Consider the following 14793-nt stretch of genomic DNA (forward strand, 5'->3'; position numbering starts at 1 on the left):
AATGCAACCAACACACAAAACAAGCATATTAAAAGCAATTGAAACAATAAAACCAGTAACTATCAGTGGATAAACGTAAGACTATTGGTAGGTGGCAGTGGTGGAATGCATCTAAGTACATTTACTTTAGTACTGTACTAAAGTACAAATGTTACTTGTACTTTACTTAAGTCTTTTCCTTTCATGCCACTTTCTACTTCTACTTCGCTACATTTCAGAGAGAAACATTGTACTTTTTACTCCACTACATTCATCTGACAGCTTTAGTTACTTTATACATTAAGATTTTTGCACACAAAACACATGTAGTTTATAAAATCTGATGTTCTATAATTTATTCATCAGTATAACGGACTACAAGTCCAGCTGAAATGATTCGACCATTAAACACACAACTGTTTGGATCCTTTACACTTTCTACAATGGGAGGATTTTACAGCTTTGAGTACTTATTTACTTTTATAATACTTTTAACTTACATACTTTTACTTAAGTATAATTTCCAATGCAGGACTTGTAGCAGAGTATTTTTACAGTGAGGTATTAGTACTTTTACTTAAGTAAAGGATCTGAATACTTCTTCCACCACTGGTGGAAGGCCTATCTGAAGAGGTGTGTTTTGATGATTGAGGTGAATGTGTCCAGGTCAGTACAGTCACGGATGTGTAAGGGTAGGGACTTCCAGAAGGAGGGGGGCTGCGGTGGTGAATGCTCTGCAGGGGCAGAACCCCCAGAAATATGAAGTTTATTTAAGGCTTCTGCAGATGAAGTGATGAAGGCGTGGATCAAAGTTTCGGCAGCAGAGCATGTGAGCGATGGGCGGAGACGGGCAATGTTTTTGAGGATCAATAAAGTAGTCTGATTCTGAATCTGTTTGGGTTGTCAGAGAAATTCCAAATAAGTCCTTAAGTGGTTTCTGTGTTTTCTAAAAAGGTTTCAGTTTTGGATCAGTCTAATGTGGATCAGTCTGAACCAGACTGTTACTGGTCTGAAGCAGGGCTCAATTTTCCAATAACAATCAATCAATTGCGCAAATCAAATTTTGAGTTATTTTTTTTGTTAAATCTGATTTTGTAATTTTTTTTATTTCAAACACTATTACTCATTTTACATCAAGAATCAGTGATCAGGTACCATCGGCCATGATGAAGGTACAGGCTGAAAAATGAAGGAACCCTGTTTTTGCCAGAGGGCCGGTACAAGGTACGGTAGGAGGTACAGTCTTAAGTTACGGTGCTTTTGGAAAACCCCTTTTCAGCTTTAAGAAAGTTCATGAGATGGATTCCAGGATCACCTCCTAGCCTTCAGATGCTTTTGAGGGACGACGCCTATGCAGATGTGTTTTCTCCAGAGCAGCAGGCCTGGGTCAGTGGAGCGGGATGGCTGCCCAGCAGGGCTCTCTGTGGGCAGAGCTGCTGAACTCCCAGTGACCCCCGACACATACACACACACACACACACACACACACACACACACACACACACAGACACACACGCACACACACAATCTCATGTGAACTGAATACATCAAAGACATGCAAGTGTTTGCCTTTTATTTCTCAACTCTTTTAATTTGGTGTTTTGCAATTTCTATTTACAGTAATAGATGGAAATCTAATTATAGTATTCCATATCAAAAACTATCAAACTTTTTATCTTTTTTTGAAAGGACATCAGGACGGCCAAAAGCCTTCTAAAAATACATCTCTTCCGATTGCACCTTGGATGAGGAAATAAATAAATAAAGTATATATATTCCAGTTTCATATGGCTCTTTGTAGTTTGGCTTATTTAAAGCTAATTTACTTGCACTTTTTTCTTGCTGTCCGGAGTTTGTACCTTCAAGGTTGAAAGCTCTTACAGTTTTTTTCGATTGCTAAACGACAGTGGGCACAACTGGAGTCACATGTGCTAAACTCTAACTACAGTCTGCACAGCAGCAGTTCATGTGGACCAAACTCTAGATCGTTTTTTATCGCTTGAACACAGTTTTCAAAACTCTACACACTTATCCCATGACTTTAACCACAACGTGCACAACACTGTAGATTTACAGCACTTTGTTCAAATGCTAACACACTGCTGTCAAAACTGTTAACCACACATTCAAAACAGAATAGCCTAGATGTCTGAGGTTATGTACACAGTTATAAAAAAAAGTGAAAAACCCTATATCTTTACAATAGTAAAAGTAATGGAGGTGAAAGCAATAGAAACACCACATTCATTTTTATTTAGAGATGATGCAGACATCCAATGTGATGAAGAAAACTTGCCACATGATTCTGGAGAGAGGCAGGATTAGTCACACTATTCTTTGGTACTGTTATGTACCTTTAGTTTTTTTTCCCCAGTAATTCCATAAATTACTAGAGACAAAATACTTTAAACTGAAAAACTGCAGATTTTCATTCCTTCTTGTTTACCTTATGTAAAAATTGGTATGCTATACAATCTATATTTTTTCCTTAAATAAACTGTTGAGTAGTGTCAAGTCGCTCAAATTGTTCAAACTGTAAAGATGAAAAAGTTTGTAATTTCTGTATTGGTGTTTGATGCTAGTGTTTTTACCCTCAGTGTGTACTGAGTGACAGTGTGTGTTATCTCAGTGAGGCTTGTGCATAGTGTTTGGCTGCACTGAGCCTGTTTTGCAGCCGATGTGAACTGTTTAGCTCAGGTAACTGTTGGTAGTGCAGACTGTAGTTTGAGTTTTGCACATGTGACTCCTCGTTTAGCAATCAGAAAAAACTGTAATTGGAAGTCGCATTTTTTGGATAAAAGTGTCAGCTAAATGACATTTAATGTAATGTAATGTAATTTAATGTAATGTAATGTTTTTGAAGGCATAGAGCTGATCAACTCTGTATTGTTGTTCTTCTTGCAACCTTCAGCCAGGCTTCCTGTATTCATTACAGTAAATATGGAGGCAGTTGGCTTCCTGGGTCCATATTTATCAAACTTCAGAATGCTCTCAAGAATGCTCTGAGCCAATGAAGAAATATAAAATTTCTGAGTGTGAAGAAAAAAAACAACCACTCATAAATAGCTACTGAAACCAACTTTCATTGGCGTGGAACATTTAAAAGCAGCTTTTTACTGATCACATGATATTCAGGAACAGCCAATAAGAGACATGGATTTCCTTTAATCGGCCTTATTGGTCATTCTTTTAACCTTTGTGTTGTCTTCCATTTGATCATGCACTTGTTGTCCTCCTTTTTCTGATGTTTTGGTCTCTTTTCTTCGACTTTTGGTGCTTTTTTTCAAAAGATTTTGCACATTTCTTTTTACGTTTAATGCTTCTTTTCACTATCATGTATAAACACCACTAACACTAACTTATTACATGTTTATTATTATTTTTGGAATTCATTGTCAATAAACCTCATTTATAGGAAATTATACCTAATTCTTGATTTAAAAAAGCTGAAATGATGAATTATTTAGATTAATATTAAAGGAAGGATAATCACAGAAGGGTCAACGTCAACGTCGGGATACGGTTTCGAAAGATTTACATTTTTTTTCAAATGCTAAAAGATATAATAAAATATATCGTGGGGTGACATCAGCTCAGTCCATAGGGAGTTAGGTAGGGATCAGGAGGGTCAAGCCCCCGTATAGACCAAAGTACAGAGTATGGATTGGTAGTTGGAGAGATGCCAGTTCACCTCCTGGGCACTGCCAAGGTGCTCTTGAGCAAGGCACCATACAACAGTGATAAAATAAAGGTAAAAAGTTTATATTAAGTTCAACTTAATTAGTAAATTAAAAATGATCAAACCACTTTCATAAATAATACCAGTTGAGTTTAAACTGCAAAATGTACAACAATAACATGGAGTGGGAAAAAGATTTCTGCGATTCCCAATTTAAAAAAAAGAAATTCAGTTTGGAGAAAAGCTGAAACATGATGAGACTGTCGTCCGATGAAAATACAACCAGCACCATCTGGCTCCGCTCAGTCACACACACACACACACACACACACACACACACACACACACACACACTCTCTAACGCGACAGTAGGCTTTGATAATGTTCCTCTCTTTGCATTCGGATCAGAAATCAACATTTTATTGACAAATTGGCTGTTGAAGATAATAGAATAGAAATGCCTCAATGTAGAAATTGCAGACCCTTGCCAGGACTGTGTGTGTGTGTGTGTGTGTGTGTGTGTGTGTGAGTACATGTGGCTGTGCATGTGCACTCATCTATTTGATTGAGACTGAACTCTTGAACTGCAACCACACCACTTTATCTTCAACTGCTCATTGTGAGAGCAGGAACACACACACACACACACACACACACACACACACACAGCAGGCAGACAGCCCTGTGTTGAACTTGAGATGAGTTATGGAAAGGAAAACAGAAGTTGGGGGTCAGACTGTATGAGGTCACCCTGAAAGAATCTCTGCTCCTTGTCAAGGTCCCTCTCTCTCTCTCTCTCTATCTCCATCTCTCTCTCTCTCTCTCTCTCTCTCTCTCTCTCTCTCTCTTTCTCTCTCAGTCTGTTTCTCTGTGTACTCTCAGCCTCAATAAGCACAATTATTTCCTGTTATCTGCCTTACCAATTTAACCATCTTCAGCATTTCTTGCTTCTCCTCCTTTTCTTCCCCCCTTCTTTTCCTCCTGCCCCTCTTCTGTCTTCAAACCAGGCAAACTTTCCCTTAACCTTACATCCTAGCAAAACTCAATCAATTTCTCTCACTGATTTTCCACAAACAAGATGGTCTGTGTGTGTGTGTGTGTGTGTGTGTGTGTGTGTGTGTGTGTGTGTGTGTGTGTGTGTGTGTGTGTGTGTGTGTGTGTGTGTGTGTGTGTTTGTTTTTTTAGTTGTTGGGTACAAAACAAAGAACTTAAAGAATACACGGCAGAAAGGTATCAACAATCTGGGGAATAGAACAGTGGTTTCCTATGTTATCATTGTCTGCTAATATCGACCCAAACAACATGAACAATGAAACAACATTGGATGTTTCTGAAAATTTGGATAGGACTACCACGTCACTGTGCATGTGGATCATTGACTTCTTGACAGGCAGACCCCAGGTGGTGAGGAGGGGAGGGACAGATACACCTATTCCACCCTCAACCTTAACACCGGAGCACCCCAGGGCTGTGTTCTGAGTCCCCTGCTGTACTCCCTGTACACACACAACTGTGTAGCCACTTTTGACTCCATCATCAAGTTTGCTGAGGACACAGCTGTGTTGGGCCTGATCACAAACAATATCACAAACAATAAATAAACCTGAAACAACTAGAGGACCTGACAGTAGCAGGACAACAACCTACTCATGAATTGAGTTACCTTGGTGTCCACATCACTGAGGGTCTAACCTGGGTGCTGCATACTGACTCAACGGTGAGAAAGGCAAGGTAGAGATGCGTTATTATGGATCCCACGTAACTTCTAGGCATGTCCCGCCCTACGAAGCAGCCCGACTGGTTGGAGGTTGGCATTGACCTTGAGTGGGTAAGGTTAGGATAGGCGATTGGTCAGGGGATAGGACCTGAACAAATCGGGTTACATTACCTTGCGTAAGCATGGACGCCTGGCCAATAGTAGTGTGTGAATGCTATTGAAGGGCGGGTCTTGCCTAGAATTTCCGTGGGTTCCATAATAATGCGGTAGAGACTGTTCCAGCTCAGATCCTTGATGAAATTCCTGGTATCCCTTCAAATACTGTGAAATACTGCATCATTGAGATTATCCTAACTGGAATCCTGGTATGGAAATAGCACCGAACAGGACTACACAGGACAGCACATCAATATACCCAAAATGATTACCTCTGCAACCAGCAGATATAACATAATGATTCCACTGGGTTTCAAACCAAAGACCTCCTGTGTGTAAAGCAGACATGATAACCTCTAGACTATGGAATCTCATCAGGATTTTGTGATGACAGTATGCTTAGAAATGCAAATAAAAGAGTTCAGTCAGCCATCTCATGAAGAACAGATTATATGTGAGTGTAGAATATATACAGTTTTGATATTTGGCGTAAAGGCCTTCACCTCATCACTCCACACGAGTAAGCTTCGAGCTCAGCAGAGTATTGACGATACTGACTTCCTCCCTAGGGGAAGGTCAATTTAGAGGCTACAGGTGGATTACGGGGTGGATGTGGGGCTTTTGCAATGCTTATATGAACGGCAACAATTGACAGCATAACTTTCAAGCAACAGCAAAAAAGCTGTATTCAATGTGAGTGGGAGACTTTTACAGGAATGATATTAATCATGCTATAAAACATTTTAAAACCTCAAAGGATTAGCCCTGAGATAGGCTCTGCAAACCATGAAGGACCTTCTGCGTGTGAAGCCGATGTGATTACATACATTATGGGACCACTTATTACTCTATAATAACTTGTAAAAGGCAAGACAAATACAAATTATGTTTGAAACTAAAACTTCCTAATGCAAAAGGTAAGGCAGAGACTTTTTCACCTCAGATGCCTGATGAAATTCTGGGTAACCCCTCAAACAGTGAAACATCGAGAGCATCAGAACTGCACAGGACAACAAGGTAGGGCAAATGTCACACAGGACAGCAAATTTGGATGCTAAATAACTACCCCAAAGGATTAGCACTGAAATAGGCTCTGCAACCAGCAGATATAAAGTAATGGTTCCACTGGGTTTCAAGCCCAGGACCTTCTGCATGCAAAACTATTGAACTGACCTAGGGAATAACTTTTAAAAAAATCAAGAAAAAACAAATCAAGTATGAAACAAAAATAAGAAAGGCAATGCAGACACTGTTTCACCTCAGGGGCCTGAGGGGAAATTCTGGGTATCCCCTCAAATACTGAGGGATTTCTACTCCTGCATCATGGAGAGCGTCCTGACAAGGACTGGTAGAGAAACAGCACTGAACAGGACTGAAAGGCCCTGCAGAGAGTGGTTAGTTCAGCTGAACATACAATAGGCGGTGCCCTACCCTGCCTAAAGGATATTTAGACCAGGCGCTGGAAGAAAAGGCCTAAGAATCATTAAAGATCCAAACCACCTGGGTAACAGCCTTTGCTCCCTGTTGAGGTCGGGTAGAACGTGCCGGATACACCAGGCCAGCACTCAGGGGGAGCTTCTAGGATCCTGGTCTCGCATTGCCAGACCTATGTCCACAGGCTCCGGAGGAAGGTCCGGCTTGTCCACACAACATTTCTGGATAGGACAAAAGTGTGCTCTAGTTTATTGGCATAACTTTAAACCAATCACAATCGTCTTGGGAGGTGCTATACGCCAGACGGAGCAACAGTTCCTCTGCAAAATAGCCTCGGGAAGGAAGATGGAACATGTATGTTCAAAAGTGCCACGCCTCACAATTTACATCCAATGCCAATGTCCAGTTCCTGTGCAGGAAGCAGTATGGCCTTTATATTGAGAGGTGAAAAGTACAGGTCTAAACTAACTGCAGTGGAAGATGAGGTGAACCAACATCATCACAACAGCTGCTGTGATGTGCTGCACCGGATGAGGTGTGAGAGTGGAAGAGGATCTGAGGCAGGTCAGTGTCCAGTGTGTGTGACGAGGTGATGACTGAGCTTGCCACCCAGGCTCCACGACAGGCATCTTCAGACCAGGAGAGAGGAGAGGGAGATGAAGATGATGATGAGGAGGAGGAGTGTGTTTACATGTTTAGATATCCCAGAGGCTCTCCAAAGTTCAACAGGTCACCGAGCCACCCGGAAAGCCCTGCTACATTCCTCATTGTAGCCCTGCGTGTGTGTGTGTGGGGGGGGGGGGGGGTCAACCAGAGGCCATGCAACCATGTGGATGTGAGAGGCCTGACTTCTTTTGAAATGCATGAAGTTCTCTGGAAAGTGTTTCTTTAATCCATGAGGAGGAAGACAACCAGCTCCTTTTCCTCCTTTGTTATTTCCATTTCCCCTCCTTCACCTTCTTTTCCCATTTCAACCTCTTGCTGGAGTGTAGTGCACATTTTTGGGCAATCAACCATTTTATTTACTTGATACGTATCACTTTTCTGATGATCCTATGTCATGTGGTGTGTCATCTTTCAAATCGTTTCATCATTTTTGGAACATTTTTGTTGAAGAGAACATACAGAATGTATACCAGCATCTCAGTACTTTGACTTCCCTACCATGTATGTGGCTCTCAGCCCATTGGTTCCTACTGAAGATGTAAATCTTTAAAAACAAATATATAGTTTTAATTTACAAAAGTGTCGCTAATTTCCATAATTAGCTAGACACTGGACTTTTTACTCAAACAGGAGGAAATAGTGCAGTTGTTGGGAACTATTTTCAGCGGTGGGTTAATCCACATTTGGTGGAGTGTTTGTGGCAAAATGACAGTGTGTGTGGGATTGAGTCACTATAAAGAACAGTGTGTGTGTTCATGGTAATGAAGGTGCATGTCACCCAGTGCAACAGTGTGGCTCATTGGTGTGTTTTTATGGCAGAGAGGAAGAAGATATACCGGCTGTGATAAACACACTATTCTTGTTGGTAGATTAATTCACTGCTAGTTTGAGTCATTAGATCACTTGTCTTGAAGGAATACTTCACCCAAAAACAATAAAGATTGCATGATATCTATATACATACACTCTATCCACAATATCTGTGCATTAACAGTTGAATGTCTGTATATTTCAACAGAAATAGAACGTGATTCACGATTGGATTTTTCTTTTTTTACATGTTGAATTGCTGAATTTGTTGGCCACAGAATTTGGTTTTGGGAGATTAAAGAAGTCCATGTTGTCACTTTTTTTCTTGACCTTAATGAAGTTTCTGTCGCTTTTTTACAACATTGTGTCGCTCTTTCCGGCATTTTTGACACCTTCCGACTTTTTTGGTCTTTTTTTTTCAAGTTTTATTCAGTTCAGTTTCAGTTTACAAACTGTAAACAGTTGAGATGTTTGTAAAATAGCACAGCTTTCAAATGCTGGAAATGTTGGGTGGTGCCGCAAATCAAACAAATTGATCCGCCAATCAATGAATTTATGTCATACCAAGCAGTTTATGGTCAGTCTAAAGAATATATCATTAAGAATGCAACGCAGCAGATTGACAGAAGAATCTTTAATTTGAGGTAGCTTAAAGTAGAAAAAGACAAATTGGAACATGATTGGGAGTGTCTCTAAGGCAGCAGAACTAATAAAACTCAGTCAGTCTGCTCTCATTTAAAAACAACAGACATCATTATGAAAAAAATCATTTTGCAGGAGAGGCTGGCCTTTAAACTGACAACAATACACATATGAAGAGATTTACCCCGACCATGATGTTTACAAAACCTAATCTGAGGGAAATATTTAGTAAAACAATTCACTTGATGTAGTCTTTCTGTCAGGTTTTCAGCAGTGACAAGAAAAGATGTCCACAGGGAAACGCCCCCTTGACATACTCACTTTCTTCCCATTATATATAATCAATAATATAAAATGCATCCAATAATTTATTTTAATGGGGGAAGGGCAGGCAGTAAAATATCATTTCCACACTTTTCCCTTTCAGCAAGGGGACGTGTGTGTCGTACAGGCTTTAGCACTTTTCCCCCCCTTTTTTCAGTGATCACTAACCCTCACACACACACACACACACACACACACACACACCCCAAATTAGCCCCTGAGTCTAACTAACATGTTCAAGACACAATCCTGTAGATCAGACTGTAAAGGTGTTACAGGTTACAGTCTTTGTCATCATTCATACAAACTGAAAGAAGCACAGTATTTGAGCAACTTGTGTGAAAATGTACCCTGTAGTCACATAGTGCAAAGGCCAGAGCTGCATTGGGTGAGACATACACAGAGTACAACACTGAAAAAAATTTAAAAATTAAACAACATTAAAGGTTTTAAAAGTGGAAGAAAACTAGCTACAACCAGATAAGACATTAGTGTGTTTTGCCATCAGAGGCTCCCTGTATTCCTGATCATAAGGCTCATTTAGTTAGACTTGTATGTGGGTTGAAGATGGACCACAGCTTGTCATATTTTGCATAATAAAGAAAATATGTATGTTGAATTGTCTTGTCAACACAGTTGTGTATTCCTGAGTTCCTTTCCATTGACTTCAATCATGAAGGCTTTCAGTGTTCAGAGTTGTAGTGCCCCATAATGATCTAAATGTTTGGGCTTTGTTTTTACAAAAAATGTGGCAAAAATACTATTATAACATTTACTTTTTCAAGTGACAAAATGTAGAAAAACAAAATATCAGCAAGTATGTATTATCCACCTTAAATAACCCATTTCCAGTGAAACCCTGTAAATAAAATCATATAAAGATGGCAAAGTGCTTCCCATCATCATCATCATCATCATCATCATCATCATCATCATCATCATCATCATCACCATCATCACCATCATCGTCATCATCAAGCTGTATAGGCTAGCTTTTTGACGTCTTATTAAGTCACTAAAACCCGTTTTATTTCTATAAAAACACCTGACCAAGCAGCAACTTGCAAGAAAGGTTTTCTGTGAAACTCATTGAATGCAAAAGTTCAGGTGCTGGGTGGGTTTTCAAAAGGAATTCTGGGACATGTAGGAAGTCAGTGACCAAAGCAGAAGTAGATGCACAATGCATTCCATAGTGCATCACTAAGCAGTAGTACAACATAGTATGCCACCCGTTTCCCCTAAGTGACAATTCTGCAGAACCAGTCATGTCGCTCGCGCTGACTACGTCTCCGAGCTCGGGGACGCGCCTGGAGACGTGGACGCGGAGGACTGATCTGTGTCCTCCAAGTCCTTGTTGAAGCCGCTGTCGGTACCGGAGCGCGCCGTGGCGGAGGCGCCCTCCCGCTCGCGCTTCTTCTGCTTCATGCGCCGGTTCTGGAACCAGATTTTAACCTGCGTCTCATTGAGCTCGAGCGTGGCGGCGATCTCCACGCGCCGCGCCCGCGTCAGGTACTTGCTGAAGTGGAACTCCTTCTCCAGCTCCGTGAGCTGCCGCGTGCTGAAGTTGGTGCGCATGGCGTTGTTGTGCGCGCCCGCGAGGCCGAAGTCCGACACTTTGACTGGTGGAGGAGAGGGGGGAGAGAAGCTGTTAAAAAATGTGCTTTATGGCCTTATTTTATTTATATAATTAAATGAAAATAGATGCTAATAGCGTAGAAAACAAGGCCTCGCCTGTATAATTGAAATGTCTTTGTTTGGAAGCTACTCTTTATGCCTATCACGCTCATTGTATGTCTTGCCTAAAGAACCCCTTTTCTTTTTTCTTATTTTATGTGTAATTTGGTGTCCATGCCTTTATGTATCCTATTAATATGTATTTATGTTAATATTTATTCATTTCAGTGCTAATTAGGCTACTTAAATCCAGACTGTAGGTTGTTTTGGGCCTCTGCGTGATCAGTGTCTCTGAACCAATCACACATGGCACAAGTCCACATTTCAGAGCAAAATAAGTTGAGTTCGACCAGAGGGAAATAGGAAGGGGGTGGGGGGGATGAGGGGGCTCGCGAACAGACGGATGGAGGGATGGAGAAGCAGGGCTGGGGGTGTGATGGCGGGGGGTAAAAGATAACAGAGCAAGTAACCCGTCTGCTATATCCATTACGAGAGACAGAAAAAGAGAGAGGAGAAAAAAGAAAAAGGAAAAAAAACAACTATCAGGCCTCGGGGGCCATAGTGGACCCAGGCCAGACCTGCTATCTGTCCTGAGATATGACTGCAATAACTGCATACTCAATAAGTCCTGAAAACACTTAAACACCGTGTTTCATTTTACGAAATGTAGTCCACGACAATGAGAACATTTTTTATCATCAATACGTTCATATTTTACGTTTACTTTTGTTGAATCTTAATGAAAAGCTCTATTTTCTTTTCACTTGAAAAAGATTCAGCAGCCAATTGGCGACTGTATCATTTTAAAAAGAACAAGTTCATGAGTTAAAAGTATTTATCGATTGTAGATCAAATGTGGAACATTTATTCAATGATAATGAAAATAAAGCAATCTTAATTAATGAAAGGTTTGATTATTATTATTATTATTATATTTCATTGTGTTTGAAATATCTGTGAAATAATATAGTAACAATAATAATAGGCTCACAATCATAATCAAACAGTTATTTTTATATACAGTGCACGTGAGCTGTCTTGATGTTGGACAACCACATTTAAAATACAACCAATGCACACTTCAAACATGTAATAGGCCTGTGTTTCTGTTTTTCAAATTTTTTTTTCTGGTTTACAGTAAAACGAATTGAGACTTGACTCTGTGAAAAGAGAAGGAAAGAACAGACGGAAAACAGCATTTACATTATAAAGCCGGACATCTGTGTCTAGATAGCCTACATTGAAAGTGAGGCCTGCTGGAAAACCAACATTTTAGGCCAATATTAAAGTCGTTAGTTTTCAGAGTTGGCAAAGCTCTTGCGATCGGGAAACAATAAAAATAACTGTTTTATAGCTTGTCTCTTTAACTTTTCTTTTTCACATTGTATTCCTGACTATATGCCACATTTCTCTTTTTTCCTTAACATTAACTGTTGTTTTTTTTTGTCTTAGGCTAAGCTTATTTTAGGTCTTTTGGCTGCAACATTTCGTGTGATGAATGGAAAAGAGGCCACATCTCCATTGAATAGCCCACAGTGTCAACATTTGACTAACTGCAGGCCCAGCCCTGATAATGCTTTAAACTATGACCTCAAGTCACAAAAACGGACCGATTATGGCCAGAAAAATCACCCACCCCCCTTACCTGTTTTAGGCGGATTCCTTTTCACCTTCATCCAGTCGAAGGTCTGCCCCTGCCCGGCCTGCTGGCCTTCCTCATCCCCCCTCTCTCGGTCCTGGGAGACCGGTAGCTCACCGTAACCTCCCCCGTGTGGAAGCCCCAGGTAGCCCGCTGCGTCCAGACCCCCGCCAAGCTGCTGCGGGTACTGTGACCCGGCAAGAGCGCCCTGAGGCCCGCAGTAGGCCCCGGCCAGGGCCCCGTAGCTGGGGCCGACGGTGGGGGCCGAGCTGGGGAAGGTTGATTGATGATAGTAGGTGGAGGCTACAGACTCCTCCATGAAATACTGGGGGTGAACGGTGTTGGGAGGGCCTATCGCGTTAATATACTCCGAGTTTGTGGCGCACGCCTGACCCGCATAGGCCCCGCTGCTGACGCTATTCCCGGCATTATAGGCTGACAGTGTTCCGCTTTGTAAGCTTTGGGTTTGGTGAAGGTGCGGATGATGATGGTAGCCGTTGTGCGTCTGCTGATGCTGCTGCTCTGGATGATGAGGATGTTGCTGTTGATGCTGGTTCGCCCCTGTGGTCCCGTGCGCTCCTCCACCTCCAGAGCCCCCGTACAGCCGCCCATCCCCGGTGTAACTCGCTCCCCCGACGATGTTGTCACTTCTCGTCCCGTTAACGGGAACTGGAGAGCCGGTGGGTCCAGTATGGAAAGAGCCGGAGGTCACGGGGAAGCCCTGATGCTGATCCAGAGAAGGATGATGATGAGGATGCAGATGATGGTGGTGGTGGTATCCAGATTTAGGCGCAGAATAAGCGCCGGTCCCCGGTCGATTACAAATGGAGTATTCCACAAACGAGTTCATGTTGTCCATGCAGACCGGAGGCACGGTAGGGCTGAGTGAAGTGTAAAATGAGCAGCAAGATGCAGGAGCCCACAGATGAAGTTAACAGAAATGAGTTAGAAAAAACATCCAAAATCGGAAAATTCCATTAAAAACGTTTTTTTGTTGTTGTCCAGAGATAAATGGGATGGAGTGAAATCTATCTGTCGAACGAACATAAATCACAAGACAAAATAAAATAAAATAAAATATCTTTGAAAGAAACTTCCACTGTGGAGGAAAGAAAGTGCGATCTGCACGTCCCCAAACCCGAAACACACATGAATAATGCGCTCCGCTGTGCTGTTTGTGCTGTTTGTGTGTGTGTGTGTGTGTGTGTGTGTGTGTGTGTGTGTGTGTGTGTGTGTGTGTGTGTTTGTGTGCGTAAACGAAAGGCCTTTACGCTGTCAACAGCTCAACTCAAACTGTTTTCCAAAGGCTCATCGGTGACAGTGGAAAACACCGCGAGAAGACAGAAAAGAGTCAAGTCACCTCTTCACCTCCACACAGGTTACCGTCCTCCAAATTTTTTCCTCAATTTCTCTGCTTTCCCCTCTTTTCCTTGACTCTCTCTCTCTCTCTCTCTCTCTCTCTTTCTCTCTCTCTCTCTCTCTCGTGTCACTTATTGTCTTACCTCTGCCGCGGGTCACGTGGCTCGTCGTCACGTCGCCTATGGTGACCGGAGGACAGAAGTTTGTCAGCCCGGTCACAGAAACGGGGGGAGTGGAGTTCTCCCGCGCGCACGCGCGCCTTCCTACCGACGCACGCGCCTCATCCATCACTCGCCGTGACATTAGCACGACAAAGAGACTTCAATCAAACGGGCCCATCAATCTGATATCAGCACGGATCTGTCAGAGCAAAGAGAGAGGCCGAGAATAAAAGAGGAGCTGTGAGCCGGCCTGCTGCTTCAGGACCTCCACTCTGCAAAATATAACTCTGAAACAAACCTGCACTGCTGCCTTGGTTCTAATAGCAACTCCTGTAACTACACACTGCTGCTATCAGGCTTATTAAAGCAACATTTCTCCCAATCTTGCTGCGTGGTAGGCTTCTGTAGGCCTGCGATGTGTCCCTTAACCCTAATGCTGTGTTTTGGGCCCTCTTCAACAGCTCCAAACAATATACCTTGCATTACTTTTCCTCAATGAAGATAATTGTGTATAATAACCTGATTTTGAACTGAAGACATGTTTCAGTGAATG

General features: G+C 41.9%; 1 protein-coding gene across 1 annotated transcript; it reads right to left on the reverse strand.

Annotated features, from left to right (window-relative positions):
• Window positions 1-10688: 10688 nt before the first annotated feature.
• Window positions 10689-13579, reverse strand: hoxb1a (homeobox B1a). The gene is made up of 2 exons (XM_028600427.1): window positions 12727-13579; window positions 10689-11026 (listed from the first exon to the last, which is right to left on the reverse strand). The coding sequence occupies exons 1-2, from the start codon at window positions 13577-13579 to the stop codon at window positions 10689-10691; spliced, it is 1191 nt and encodes a 396-aa protein (XP_028456228.1).
• Between the last annotated feature and the right edge of the window lie 1214 nt (window positions 13580-14793).

Source organism: Perca flavescens, chromosome 15 (assembly GCF_004354835.1).
Source record: "Perca flavescens isolate YP-PL-M2 chromosome 15, PFLA_1.0, whole genome shotgun sequence".
In the NCBI taxonomy this organism is placed as follows: domain Eukaryota; kingdom Metazoa; phylum Chordata; class Actinopteri; order Perciformes; family Percidae; genus Perca; species Perca flavescens.

Coding starts and splice junctions, on each gene's coding strand:
- hoxb1a (XM_028600427.1), bottom strand. CDS start 13,579: ATGGACAACATGAACTCGTTTGTGGAATACTCCATTTGTAATCGACCG. Junction 11,027..12,726: donor AAGGAATCCGCCTAAAACAG/GTAAGGGGGGTG, acceptor CTCCTCCACCAG/TCAAAGTGTCGGACTTCGGC.